This window comes from Morone saxatilis, unplaced genomic scaffold (assembly GCF_004916995.1).
Source record: "Morone saxatilis isolate NCDOM2014 unplaced genomic scaffold, NCSU_SB_2.0 Contig7, whole genome shotgun sequence".
In the NCBI taxonomy this organism is placed as follows: Eukaryota; Metazoa; Chordata; class Actinopteri; family Moronidae; genus Morone; species Morone saxatilis.
The window spans coordinates 6,510,381-6,524,878 of record NW_023340246.1 but is presented as its reverse complement, the minus strand read 5'-3'; the positions used below and the strand labels follow the sequence as shown (position 1 = coordinate 6,524,878).

Genomic DNA, 14,498 nt, shown 5'->3' with positions numbered 1-14,498 from the left:
TCGAGCATCGGCCATGATGTGATTGATCCACGTTAAATGCAGTTTCTTTGTCTCTGTGGCTTATCAGCAGATGCCCAGAGATGAGGTATCTGAATGGGTATCAAGAGAGAAAACGCTGAATCAGTATCCTAGTATTTGCACATGAAAGTTCATACTCCTCTAGTTTGATAATACACATGTAAAATGCTGAATAATCCTCGTAGAGATACCAACACAAATAAAGCACCACTGCACATTAAATGAACTTGGGCAACCTATTTGTACACCTGTCTGACATTCTGATATTTTACAGGTAAAACGTGTCCTGATTACAACTCAAGTCTAATTTGACTGCAACAGTGAATTAATAGTGACTTTATTCATTGCATTGTTTTACTAGTGTCATGTTCCTGCAGGGACTGGTGCCTCTGCAGTGATTTGTTGTGCAAAATGTGGTGAATGATTACTCCAGTTCTTTAGAGCAGTGGACTCCCTACAAGACACAATGCCCACCAGCTTTTCTGGAGCTCGTCTATGGCCGACATTGTGCCATTGTGCCCGTTTTTCTCGTCCTTTGTGTTTTATTTACAACATTCTCTCTGTCTCTCTCATCCTACATTACCCAGATCCACCGAGAGTCGGCCCCGCTTTCATTGGCCTGTCTCCACTTTCCCTCTCAGCCATCGCCGCCTGGTGGGATCTGCGCACAAAGAGCGCGTAGCCAATCACAGCCACCCTCTGATATATCTCGGCCAATGTCCGCGACCCTCTTATTTACATAGAGACGGGAGGAGCCAATCGGGAGTCAGCACAGGAGAGGATTTTGACCCCTCTACCCAATGGCAGTGGGAGGTATAGAGTTTTGGGGAGTGCATATAATCAACATATTATCGAAGGTGCTTAGATATTGATCCTGTATTTCGAGGTAGTTCAAATTCGCCTCTCTTGGACCTTCGGGTTTGACCTTAATTTTTCCGTGCTTGGTGGAGAATAATTCACGCGTAAAATGCCGAAGAGAAAGGTGAGTGTCGTTTGTGGCATCAAGCTCACTTCACTGTAGTTTTTCTGCTCTTGCATTTGAGGAAAATAGCGGTGCGCGATTTCTGTGGCGACGCCGAGGCAGGTGAGGTGATGCCAAAGTTTGAGGAAGCGTCTCTTCGTCCGCAACCTTTCAGGTGTATTCAGCGCGTCTTTGCGTGTATGTACAATGTGTCTTCAGTAATATTTTTTCTTTTTACACCATACATGTCCCCGTGTTCATCTCAATGGCCGTTCTTGTGGTCGTTTTATATGCCACTTCCCTGTCCACTGTGCGCACTGGTGAATGTCAGACGGACCCGCCGGATGGATGGATGCGTAAATCCCGTAGGAGACGTGCGTGATGATAATTCTTCTGGGCGCGTTTCGCGCATGTATGAGACTTATCGACTCTGAATAATGTGTAATTTAACCGTGAAAAAAAAGATCACCACCTCCCTGTTTCATTTTTGGCTCTCCAGGGGTGATGAATGGTAGCCGAGCAAGCCGATTTAACGAACCCATATCCAGATGGAGAGAAAGGAATAAAGAAAGAGGGGATCAGAGACAATTGCCGCTGTGTTAAAAGAGGCCGTGACACTGTCTAAACAGCACTGCACGACGAGCTCCAGTGCATTGTATCAGTGCATACAGGGAAATGGGTTTTTTTACCATCCAAAAACTGCCATTGTCTGCGCAGATTCGCCTTTGACGACAGAGAATGGGAGGCCTCTAGGGGCGGAGGTCGCCCACATGCAAATGATGCGATTGCCAACCTGCAGGCTAAACCAACATTTTTTTTTTTTCTATGGTGGGGGCGGACTCTCCCGTACACCGTCCTCACCTACCTGCAGCCTCAATGTGCTGTTCATGGTGTAGGCTGACAGCGCTCACGGTGTGTTGGAACCGCGGCTAAATGAAGCCGTGTTTATATTCTATTATTCTTTAGGGAGCCCAGTTATTGGCATGTAAACAAGACGCCTCCGTTAACATGGTTAATCACCAGGGAGACCATTTATCATCATCACATAATGTCAGATTGCAGTTAGTAAATGTGAACCTCTAAGCAAGTTCGGGCTTGGAATTAAATCATGATTCAATTATGTGAAATATTGCAGTTATCCATTGGGTTTTAAGCAAATTACAAAATTCTAAATTAATCTATAAAATACAAAATACATTTAAGTAATGAAATTTAAGTTTTTTAAGATTCTGATAACAACTATTTTAAAATTCTTAATACTGGTATATACATAACAAAAATAATAGACTTTTTGTGTATTAGCAGCTCAGTGGGGATCCTACCAGAAAAAATAACTCGTGTTTGCTGTTTTTTATCAGATGTACATGACTTTGTGACTAAGTTTTGTGTCATACAAAACTAGTATTACACATAGGGCTGTAACTAACAATTATTTTTATTATTAAGTAATCCACAGATCATTTTCTCAAATAATCATTTAGTCTATAAAATGTTAGAAAATAGCAAAAAAAAATCCCATCACTGTTTCCCAAACTCTGAGCTTATCGCTTAAATTACTATCACAAAAGACAAAAAAAAAACTAAAAGAGAAGACAAAAAAGAGATCTATTTATTATCTATTGATTAATTGACTAACCAACTTTAGTTACACATTTATTACATTATTATTAGTAGTAAGTGGGATTTCTGTTCAGAAGGTTTCTCAATAGAAAAATGAGCCAGTTGCTAACCTTTTGATCTTCTTCCAAAGTTATACTGCTTAATGATTTGCAGTATTTGTTTTTATTACTGATCCTCCTTGGCTCTTTATATTACGCCACAGCAAGCATAAGCTACACATGGACGACTCAAGAGAGTGAAACACTTTATTTTATATTTTTTAATACAAAATTATAATTTAAAAATAAAATTAAAATGTATTGACGATGACCGGTGAAAACAACCAGACGATTCATTTTTAAAGCGGAAGTCTTGACTTCAGACGCGTCGTATGCTTGTGTATGTGCACCTCCACACTTAACAGTCTTCCCTGTTGCATTTCCTACAGTCTCCAGAGGGTCCCGAGGGCAAGGAAGCCTCCAAAGTCACAAAACAAGAGGTAAATGTTTCGGCTGTGTTTGTGTGCTGTGTGTGGGCGTGCAGGCATGTGTTGGTGTGCTGTGTTTTTTTTGTACTGACAGTGTGTGTGTGTGTGTGTGTGTGTGTGTGTGAATGAATGAGTGAAAGAATAGATACAGGTTAATTATTAGGACACTTGTAGCACTCACCAAGCAGATGAGCTCAAGATCAGCCCGCAAAGGTACAACTGATATCTGTCTGTCTCTCTCTCTCTCTGTCACTGTCTCTCTCTCTCTCATTGATCATCCCTTGCTCCGGTAGCCCACCAGAAGGTCAGAGAGATTGTCAGCGGTAAGTTCCGTTCTCACCTCCCTGTCTTCACCTCTGTCACTGTCCTCTTCTTCCTCGCCCTGCCTTCCCCTTCATCCCACCTCAGTCTTGTGGGATAGTAAGTGTCATATGGCCAAGGCTCAGAGTAAAGTCCTCACCCAGTTTATGGATTTGATTAAGAAAGTTTACAAATTCCATAAACATGCTCTCTGAGGATCGCGGCTGGCTTGGTATGCATGTATTTTCGGTGTTGTCTTCGTGTGTTCTCAGTCTGGTCTGTTCCAGCACCTTGTTGATGTGAAGGGCTGCATGATTAAAATCAGTAACAGTAAAGCATTTTTTATTAATTCGATCCCCTACTATAGTTGAAAATATTCAACAATAACCAAAACTACTCGTGGAAAATTGTTCCCAAATCCAAGTAAAACTATCGGTTACTACTTTTATGTGATCATGCAGCTCTTCCATACAGGTGTTTTATTTGTGTCGTACCTTGCATGTTGGACTTATCAGTATTGGGTCTTTGCATGTGTTTGTCCATTTGCATGTGCACTTCACGGAATAGTTTAACATTTGGGGAAATATGCTTATTCTCTTACTTGCTGAGACTTAGATGAGAACATAGACTCTTAAGTCTAAATATCAGGCTAGTAGCTAGCATGCACTTTAGCTTAGCATAAAGAAAGGAAGCAGGGGGAAACAGCTAGTCTGGCTCGGTCCAAAGGTTAAAAACAACCTCACAGCACTTCTAAAGCTCGCTAATGAACTCATTATATCATGTTTTTTTAATATGTACAAAAAAACAAAGTGTAAAAGAAAAATTTACATTTTAAAGGCGATTATGTTATGATTTCTTCGCCAGGCAACCTGTTGGGAACCTGTACTAACTGTTACCCTTGTTTCCAGTTTTGACGCTAAGCTATGCTAAGCTAAGCGTCTGTTAGCTCTAACAGAAATGAGACTGGTAAGAGGAAGAAAGAGAATAAGCACAAAAAACACTGATTGGATATTTCCTTTTCTTTGAACACCTTCAGCTGTAAACTTATTCAATAAGATGTGACTTTTTTAGCCGCAAACCCGCACTGTTATGTTGTTTATAGGCTACTATCTGGACTGCATGACAAAAAAGTCTAATAACATGTAGGTCATTTCCTACATGTTATTGTAACTGTTAAGCCCCACTTCACCCCGGAGTGCGACGAATTTATGTCTTTCATGTATCGTCTCATGTGCAGAGTCATTGATTTCTAAATAAAAACCGAGATATTCTGAGAGAGAATCACATGATTTCATTTAGTCACAGCAGTGGTTAGGGTTAGCTTGTGGCTTCAGGGTTAGCACAGCAGCCTGGAAAAGCTCTGAAGCAAACTTGTTCACACTGAGTGGCTACAGTTTTAACTCCCATCTGATATAGTCATTGTACAGACGCCTGAGGTCAGCTCACTTTGAGAAGAGGCAGACACTTAAAACTACTTAGCACAGGAATATTGTCAGATCTCATTGCGTTGGAAATACACTGAACAAGTACATGTATTTGATTATCATTAATATTTACAGACAGGAGCCAGTGCAGACATTCCAAACCTCCATGTGTTTTGCGTTAGTCCTAACGAATTTGCAGCTCTTGTGGCTAAAATCATAGTATTTGAAACAGTGCAGAAATGGCTTTGTAAGTGCAGAGAGGAGGGGGAACCAAAGATAAACTAATATTTCTCCAAAAACTGTACACTGTGCGGTTCGTCAGTCCTAACTGACTTCTGCCTAATTTGCAGAAACCTGCTCCTCCCAAGCCTGAGGCCAAGCCCAAGAAGGCCATCGTCAAGGTAAAGTACACACACGCACACACACACACACGCGCGCGCGCACTACGCCTACAATAATTTATTTATATCCCCATAAATTTGCAACAGTCTGAGGCACTTGGTTGCCCCTCACTACCAGTTCATGTGTGCAACCAAGGCCGCTGGATGTGAAAAACACAGAAACAAACACCTTATATGCAAACATGTTTGCAGCTACACCAGTTTATTGGTATTTATTTAGGATATTAAAGTACTGGTAAAAACTTATAAAAGTATAGTTTGCAGCAAAAAAAAAAATTTATTTGATTTATTTTCATTACTTTGAGGACCTGCAGATGATCTTCAGCAGTATCAACACGGTTCTCTTCCCTTTCTATTATGAGAGGTTTATTGTTAACATTGTTATTTTGCAGGAGAAAAAGAAAAAGAAACTATTTTCCATGTATGATGATATGTGCCTTCATGTAATGTTGTATATTCTTCTCATTTCTTCCGTGCAGAAGGTGGCAGATGATAAGGGGGTGAAGGCAAAGAAAGGCGGTGGTAAGGGGAAGAAGGATGATGGCCCTGCCCAGAACGGAGAGACCAAGACCAATGAGGTATAGGGAAAATTGGAAAAAAAACAACAGCCTTTCAGCAACAGACAAACATTAGTGTATTTAAATATATGTTTGTGTGTTGATGAAACAAGAAAATATACATTTGGTGAGAGTCAGACAAGAAAATAACAATCTTTATTTCTTTATTTTGTCAATTCGTGTTTAAACAATAACATACATATATTGCATCTATATTCCATCCATAACCACACTGTTTCCTATCACTAATACACATCTCTCTCACACACACACACACACACACACACACACACAGATCTATGTGTCTCGTCCGTCTGTCAGTGTGTCTTCAGTCAGAACCACGGCTCCCTCCTTGATGTCAGTGAGAGGGCAGAGTGAGACAGTCAGAGTTAAGGGTATGCTGAGTGTTTCTAATCCATCTTTGGGGTGTGTGTTTGAACACTAACCTATTACTCATACAGAAACTGTATGTAAAATATTACCCAAACATTTACCCAGTGTGCTCTGGAGTGCTGTGGCGTGTTTTAGAGAGAGAATGAAGAAGTGAGGATGTTTGACATTTCTGTCGCCGTGTGCAGTGAAGTGGGCCAAGGACAACTTTTTTCCATAACAGCAGGAGGCTTCGCAGCTCACGCAGCGGTGATGTGAGATGTGATTGGCTTGCTGAGTTCATAGACAGCTGGCTGCACCAGTGGTCAGGCAGAGGAAGTAGACAGGAGATGTTCACTCCAGTGAGATCACACCATACTGATTTGATTCTTCTGTTAATGTTGATTCTTGCAGACACATGAGGAATTTCAGTGAGTAGCTTTTCAGAGCAATTTAGTAAAAAGAAGCCTTAGCCCTGGAGGTACAAATATCAGCATTTTAAATTGTAGAAAGAGTGATCAGTCAAAAAAGCCAATCATGTGAACTCTACAGGATTTAAACATTCACTGATAATAATTTGAGCTAGCAGCTTGAAGCTGGAACAATCATCAGATTATGGTGAGTGGTCACATTTTACCTCTTAAAACACCCACCTCACCTTGGCTTTGTAGATCTCAAATTAAAGGGTTGGTTCACCAAATCAGAAAAACACATTTTCTCCCCCTTTCCTCGTAGTATCCAGCCACACAGATAGTTCTGGTTTTATTTGCTGAGTTTTGAAGATATCCATATCTGACATCCCAATACAAAGGAGTTGAGTGATGTTTTGTTTGTGTTGCTCACAGCATTAAAGCTTCCAGTTATCCTTGATAATCCACGGATCTCACTGTGGAAGTTGTCATTGGAAGTACTTTCTACCAGAGAAATATTCCCAACACCTACTTACACATTATCTCAGCTTTCAGAGTTGGAAATTGTACAACCTCAGCACATAAAACTGAAACTCTCTGCCACCACAAGCAAGTAAGTCGACAGATCTGAAGGGGTTTGGGGTTTCCGCAACAAAGTAATCCTGATAACTTGATAAACCTCTCTTTTTGAACAAGCCCTAGGTAAAAAGGTCTTTATGCTAAACTAAGCTAACCACCTTGTTGGCCTAGCCTTCACATTAGGGATTTGCAGACATGAGGGAAGGCAAGTCATCTTCTCATCTAATTATGGGCTAGGAAAGTGAAGTAAGTGCATTTTTTCCCAAAATGCCGATTCTATTTCTCTTAAGCCATTTTTTCAGAATGTGTTTGGAGAAAGGTTTAGATTTAAATTTAACAATTATACAACAGCTGCTGTCATTTTCTACTTTGAAAAAAAGATTTATTTGAGTTACTAAGTAAAACACCTTTATATATTATTTATTAGGCGAATGCAAAGTTATTCAGATAACTCAGTCAGTGGTTGGAACAGTTCCCATGAGACTAAGTGGAACAGGGTCAGTCTACAGGCTTCGGATGTAATGTTCTTAGTAAAGCAAGATGCACCTCTCATTTTGCATGCCAAGGATTGACGAGGTGCTGGATCTAAGATTAAATTGCGGAATGAAGCCGAATCAACAAGTGTGGCTGCTTTTTTTTGAGCTAAGCTGTATTCAGTCCGCACTGGAATCTACGTGTGGCGGGAATGATGGTTAACACCTGTATCTCCGTGTAACTCTTTCCCCTCTACGTCCCTCCAGGTAACTGAAGCAGCGGAGGAGGCAGCTGAGGAGAAGGCGTAAAAGACACGGGCGCGTTCACCGACTCGTCCCCTCTGACTCCATGGCAGCAAAGCATCTTTTTTTACTGACGATTTTTGTACCATGCTGAATTTTTTTTAGACTTGTGATAGTAGAGACGGACAACCAGCAGCCCCATACTCATATGTTCACACTCTTTTCAGCTCCTCTACCTACAGTATGTTTTTGCTCGATTCTCCTCACTCCTCCATTGTGTCACCATATGCCTCTCCGAAGCAGAAAGACAGAATGAAATGTTTTTATCAGACGGCTGCAGATGTTCTTCATGTTGCCTGAAGGGGGCCGTAAACACGACTGTTATGATCTCTGAACCAGCTCTGCCTATATTTGTAGTCTCTACAAAAGATGATCATTCTTATTGGACTATTTCCCCCCTGATGGTTTAGGTGAGGTTTTGTGGAAGTGTATCAGAAGTTTGGATGCAGAGTTACAGGAAACCAGGTTCATAGTCGCAATGGAGAACATCTGCAGCTTTTTTAAAAAGAAAACAACTTAGTTTTTAGAATCACCACCACTGTGTTTCACATAGCCTCCTTTTGTAAATGATGTGTGCTGAACGCGAATGTGTTTGGTGGCGTCTCTGTGTTTAACTAGTTCAACTTTGGGTCCCCCCCTTTCCCCACCCCTCCCGAACGCCTTGTCCTGCAGCAGAGTGACATAGCAATAATGAGTGGTGCTTCTGTTCTAGACGGCTCTATTGGCTTTGGACCCTCTGGGCTTCTTTGAGTTTCATCCTGTTGGGAGAATATTTTGAAATAAAAGAAAAAGTTGATGTCATGTGGGAGTTTCTGTTTTTCTGTCTCCTCTCTCATTGTGTGTAGAATTCTATATATTGTGCATTGCATGTCTATCCTCTCTAGCTGGACAGCAATGCCATATTTTTGTTATAGCCGCTAGCATACTGTAATTGTATGCCTTCACCTGTGCTGGTCTTTGTAGTTTGGAAAACTCAGGTCGGTTTAAAGCATGTGTGTGTGTGATGTATGAGTTATGTTTGTGTTCGAGAGCTCTTTTTCACGGTGTTCATATTTAGAGTTACTTTTTATAACCAACACAAAGCCAACACTGTGTGTGTATCTGTGTTTGTGTGTTTGTGTGAGGTCGCCAAGGGCACGTGGCTGTGTTAAATACAACTGCTGTGTCAGGAAGTGAAAGGTCAGCATTTGCCAGAGTGGTGGGACTGTTGAAACCATACGGCCTCTTCATTGAGGGACAACCCGTCATTCACACTAGTGCACCAATGATAATGGACCCAGTTAACCTTTTTTTTTAACATGTGGAGGTGTGGAGTGATGTCTGAATACCACAGATACTGGAGAGGCCAATTAATACAGCCAACAATATAGAATGTAAAAGCAGGAGGAATGTGTGTGACAATGCTGATCCCAAGTAGAAAATCCTCCACTAGGATGATCTGGCCTTTTAACCCATACACCAAACCATCAAATCCAGTACATATGTAGTAAATTAGAGGAAATCTACACAGGTGCAATATTAATTATTAAAATCTCTGTGCCACCACCAACAAGAATACAATGATAATGAACTATAATAAATATCTATCAAAGCTTGTGAAAAAACAGCAGCACAAGCACGGTTGATACAAAGTATAACTAAAATTGCAACAGGTACATCGAGATATCAGCTTTCTAGATGAGTGAGTTTTTTCTGGCAGATCTGAATCTCTCACACAGAGGGAAGGACTGTTCTAATCTAATCTCCGACTCCTGTGTATTACAGAATCACAAGACGTGAGGGAAAAGTTTGAGGAAGCACTTTGGTAAAGGGTGTAGATTTATTTCCTTTTAAATAATACAAACGCAATTGTAAAAGTTATAGAACTTTTGTGTCCTTTATTACCAAATACTCGTGTTGTGGTTATGTAGAATTCCTATTTATGTTACAGAAAATGTCAATGTGTAACTGCGCACGTTTCCCTCATTATGCATAACCTTTGACTCCTCTGTGGCCCTGTGCAGAAAAAGTGCTACAGAGTGAGGTTGCCTCCTTGTGGCCACATCAGCCAGCACAATAACAACTACACCAGAGGGGTCAGGATGAAAGGGAACATAGAAGTGACTGACAAGGCCTAAAGATTCAAACCTGACCTTGCTCCATGCCTCAAAGTCATGCAGCCTGTGAAGTATGTTTTACAGTTTGCAGGATGGTCTAGTGGTTAAAGAGAGCATTGTTAATGTGGCACTCAACTTTAAAACGGCTGCAGGGTCACTGTACAGCAGTTGAACTCTGAAGGCCTTGCAGCGATAGAGGCAAGTATGATAAAAAAGTAGTCATAAATCAAGTATATTCTTATAATCATAAAGCCTGGATTTAAATTCTAATTCTGTAAAAGTCCTTGTAAGTCAGCTGTACTTGTGATTATACGCCATCCAAATCAATGGGAGTAAGAGACAAAGTCAGCCTGACATGACAGAAACAAATTTGACACAGCTGAACCCTATCAGTGGAGGTACAGCATACAAATGTGGACTCAGTAAGGGCAGAATACACCTATTGCTTTCTTGTGTAGTAGAGAATAAGCTTTCCTAACTGCAAGAACATTTTTTTTTAACCAAAAACAGATTAAATAAATATGATCGTAGCCCCTGGATGCGCACATTCTCTGTAAAATTATTATTTTATTTGAGGTTGCCAAAATTAATTAAGTCCTAAGCAAACACAAATTACATTCACACACCGAACGGGGTTTTGGGGAAATGTGTGGACTTGACTAAACAAATACCAGTTTAAACATGATGTGGTATATAAGATTTATATATTTCATATTCATTTAATCATTTACACCTTGTAAGCTCTTACAAATAAACTGAACTAAATGAGTCTGCTTAAATGAGTAGAGTAAGTTTGCGTTCGTCGATGAAAACTACATTCCTCAGGAAAACACCCAATGTGTCAATATGTTATATGAAAAACTACATCAAAGCAGCATGAAAATTAGTCATCTGTTCAAGTTTTTACGTCATCATTTCCCCAGCTACAAACTCGTCTGTTCCCTGACATCTCTGCCAGGGATTTACATGAAGCGTGCTATATAAAAAAAAGAGAGCGGTTTCTATGACATTTAAAAATAACGATATGGATCAAAAAACTATTTGTTACAGTGTACATTATATACAACAATAAGATACTATACACAATTCCTTATTTAGGTTGATTACACCTACACAGTACACATACACAGGGTTTATGTTGAGGTGAATAATAAATAAAATAGGGAGGAAAATGTGTGAATAACATTTCAAGGTACACCTAATTAAATTTTCAAACACACTCTTCTGTTCCTTTAAGGTGTGTAAATATCCTTCACATTGAATTTTAGGTTGTGGGCTCCCTGGGTTGCTGTAACAAAACACAACACCGGCCTTCCTGGAGGTGGTTTGTTTTGCAATTGATAGTCTAAAATAAATGTAAACTTAATGTAGAGAGACTGTGGAGATATGATGTGTAAGTGAGCATTAATGAAGTAGGCTTTCACTGATGTCTTACTTAAAATGAAAGGAAGGGTAAACAGTTCACAAGGTCAGCAAGAGACTGGGAGCTTGCTTATAGTTGGGCCAACTGCTGCAAAACACATGCATTTAATAAAGATATAAAATACATCCTTTACACAATTAATACTATGATTTTTATTTAATCTGAGAAAATAACACCTTAATGTTGGTTCCTTTTTTTTCACAACTTTTTAGTGAACCGTACAGGAAGTGTGCTGTCATGTATTTCCTTGATAACCTTCCTCGATGAACTATCTTGCATAAATGTCTCATTGCCATTAAATTTTTGTAACTCACTAGGTTTCATTCATTAAGCTGCATTCCCCCTCTTCTCCAACCCTTCCCCCATTTTACTGCCTGGCAGTATTTGGAAGAGAAATGGACGTCTTCCCCACCAAACGGCTCCCAGAGAGAGTGGGTGTGTTAGCCAGACATCTTGTTACACAATAACGACAGAGCAAAAACAAGCGTGGCCGCCGAGAACACGCAGAATTAACACGGCTAGCTATATAATTTAATAAAAGTGAGCTGAAACGCTTAGATCGGCTGTAAATCCCTCTCAAACACGGGAGCCATATTCTACATCCGCAGCTATAAATACCGGAAAATATAACAGGAAGTGCGTTGTATTAATCCGCAATAAACTTTAAACTATGCAGATATAAGCCTGTACTTATTAAAACGTGTAAATGTAATTTATCTACGAAGTAACAGCCATTCTGCAGCAATGTGTCCTCCTCTATAGCAGGCTGCCATGTTTACCTCCCCTCTACAGCGCTCTTATCCGTCCGCAGAGGGCTTGCGCTTTTTTTTCTTTTGAGGGGGAGGGGGATTGAAGCAAACGTGCCTCCACAGCCGACCAACGGCGACTAAAATTCACCCCGAGGGCTACTCATCCCGGGAATATCATAGCGGTCGGTTCTTTGCGGGAGGAAGACGGCGTTTTGGCAAAGCGTGGCATGCGCACTAATTGTCGCGGAGGAATACTCGAACGAAGTTCCGGCGGAGCTGAATGGAGGCAGTCTCTTCCTGGTGGATAAACAGTGACAGCTCAGGGCAGCCACCTATACCCACCACACAGGCTCTGGCGCTGCCCTGGCAAACAACACCAAAATGGCTTCAGACAGTACACACATCGCGCAGTTGACTTCTGGTGAGTAAAGGAGATCGGAAAATATGTCATGGTTGTTGTAATATCCCCCCAATTTCCTCGGTGCCCTCTTCTAACGCAGCTCCCGTCCTCTTCTCCCCCTCCAACCATACCAGAACTGTACTTCCTAATAGCCCGATTTCTAGAAGCTGGACCGTGTCAAAAAGCAGCCGAGGTTGGTGTTTTTGCATTTTAGGATAATTTATAATATGTCCGAAATTGTCATGGGGTGTAATTTTGTATTTTTATCCTATTTTCAGACCCTGATAATGGAGGTGGAGGAGAAGGAGGTAAGCAGTCACCAATACGAGAGAGATGCTTCTCTCTGCACTGTACTTTGTGATGTTGCTTTGACTCTGATTTATCATTTACTGTTTTAAAACATCACTCGATACATTTATGAACTGGATGATCACAGTCGACACTATTTTTCTATCCCAGCTGCTGCCCAAAAGGCTGGACTGGACAGGGCAGGAACACCCCGGGACGTACGAAAATTTGGTAAGGGAGCTCTATAACTGAGGGAAAAGTTTTTAGAGAGCAAAATAAAAATTGAATTTCCCGCAATTTTTAAATCAGGTGGCAAAGAAAAAAACTGAAAAGGACTTTGCAGGGCGAGCTGGCTGCGAGTTGGGGCCGTTCAGGGACACCAAGGGGTCGGCTCCCAGCGCCCTGTGCGCCGTGGTGTGCGAGTTCGGTGCCATGCATGTCCAAAAGGTTTTAATAGTTGTTGGAAAAATGTGTGTGAAATGTTGATACGTCATGAGTGTTGTGGTGTAGGATCGCCAGGATCCGGAGGAGGGACTCCCTGTGCCACGGTATACACAGAGATGGAGGCGCTCTTGTCCTGCAAGAACCATAATCTGAGTGCATGGGTTGAAAACACACAAGGGGGCACGAGTTAGAAAACAGGGACATTTTTAGGAGAATATAAACAGTATATTCAGTAAAGCTGGAGTTACTGCTCCCATTCGAGGGGGAGGCTGCTTTACCGGCTGTTGTGGAGACATTTTTTTTGGAGAGCCAGCTTTTCTTTTTTTTCTTTTCTTTGGGAGGGGGGGATTGTGGCGCAAACTCGGATGGAGGATCAGTTTATGTGAAGATGCGAGGTAACGTTGAGCTGATATCTTATAATCGCTCTATTAATTGAAGTGCTAATTGTCATGTAAACAAACAGGGCTCGCCTGAAAGCGCCGTTTACGCATGGGGGCGTGGAGAGAATTAATCATCGCGCACATATTTATCTCTTTGCCAGTCTGCTGAAAGCGTGCATCCACGCTGTTGGTGTTTTGTGGCTATTCTAGAAGTTTTTATTGTAGGATTAATACAGAAATAATGACCTATGGCCTATTTAACCCGCTAGATATATTTTGTAAGGGGGTGTGTTTTTTACCTCTCCTCGCACGCACAGACAGACACATGGACATCCGAGACGAGGTCGCATGAAGTGTAGATTCACCGGGATGTACATCTACTCGTTTAAGCCATTATTGACAGCGTCTTTCTGCCTGCCTGTGTGTGTGTGTGTGTGTTTTTTCGCTCTCTCTCTTTTTCTCTTCCTGCTTGGCTCATTCGGCTCTCCGTTCCTCCTCCTCCTCCCATCCCAGCCGTTCAGCCTGCCTCCTGTCTATTGTGCATAATTTTCTCCATTGGAAAAAAATACTGCGGAGGGTTTTTAATTATTAGACCGAGTGGATAACGGGCTGTTTAGAGGCAGGAAGCGGCGGATCGCGGCTCGGACATGTTTTGTCAGCGGTTGTGTGTTAGGTGGATGTCTGTCTGTCTGGGCTGGTACAGCAGAGAGAGAGGGGGGGTGGTGGGGGGGTTGGGCAACAATGAGGAATCGACGCTGACTTCAATGATATTGTAATAATTAACGATATTAATTGTCGCTAATTAATTAAGGCGGGTTAATTAGATGTAGAATTATT

At 41.3% G+C, this 14,498-nt stretch overlaps 2 protein-coding genes across 7 annotated transcripts in view; both read left to right on the top strand.

Moving 5' to 3' along the window:
• The first annotated feature begins 800 nt into the window (after positions 1-800).
• Positions 801-8,497, top strand: hmgn3 (high mobility group nucleosomal binding domain 3). Of its 3 annotated transcripts, XM_035678982.1 has the most exons (7): positions 808-1,000; positions 3,027-3,077; positions 3,359-3,388; positions 5,140-5,190; positions 5,670-5,768; positions 6,043-6,142; positions 7,846-8,497. In XM_035678982.1, exons 1-7 carry the CDS (start codon positions 986-988, stop codon positions 7,851-7,853), a joined length of 354 nt encoding a protein of 117 aa, XP_035534875.1. In that variant the 5' UTR covers positions 808-985; the 3' UTR covers positions 7,854-8,497. The 3 variants fall into 3 exon arrangements, with proteins under 3 accessions (XP_035534877.1, XP_035534875.1, XP_035534876.1); XM_035678984.1 differs by lacking the exon at positions 6,043-6,142 and having other exon boundaries at positions 801-1,000; XM_035678983.1 differs by lacking the exon at positions 3,359-3,388.
• Positions 8,498-12,298: 3,801 nt separating this feature from the next.
• Positions 12,299-14,498, top strand: part of phip (pleckstrin homology domain interacting protein) — a 34,915-nt gene continuing 32,715 nt past the window's right edge. For all 4 annotated transcript variants that reach the window (XM_035678561.1, XM_035678562.1, XM_035678560.1 and 1 more), the window contains exons 1-4: positions 12,299-12,570; positions 12,684-12,742; positions 12,828-12,857; positions 13,009-13,068. In XM_035678561.1, the coding sequence (XP_035534454.1) occupies positions 12,531-12,570; positions 12,684-12,742; positions 12,828-12,857; positions 13,009-13,068 (189 nt within the window). In that variant the 5' untranslated portion in view covers positions 12,299-12,530. The remainder of the gene's footprint in view (positions 12,571-12,683; positions 12,743-12,827; positions 12,858-13,008; positions 13,069-14,498) is intronic.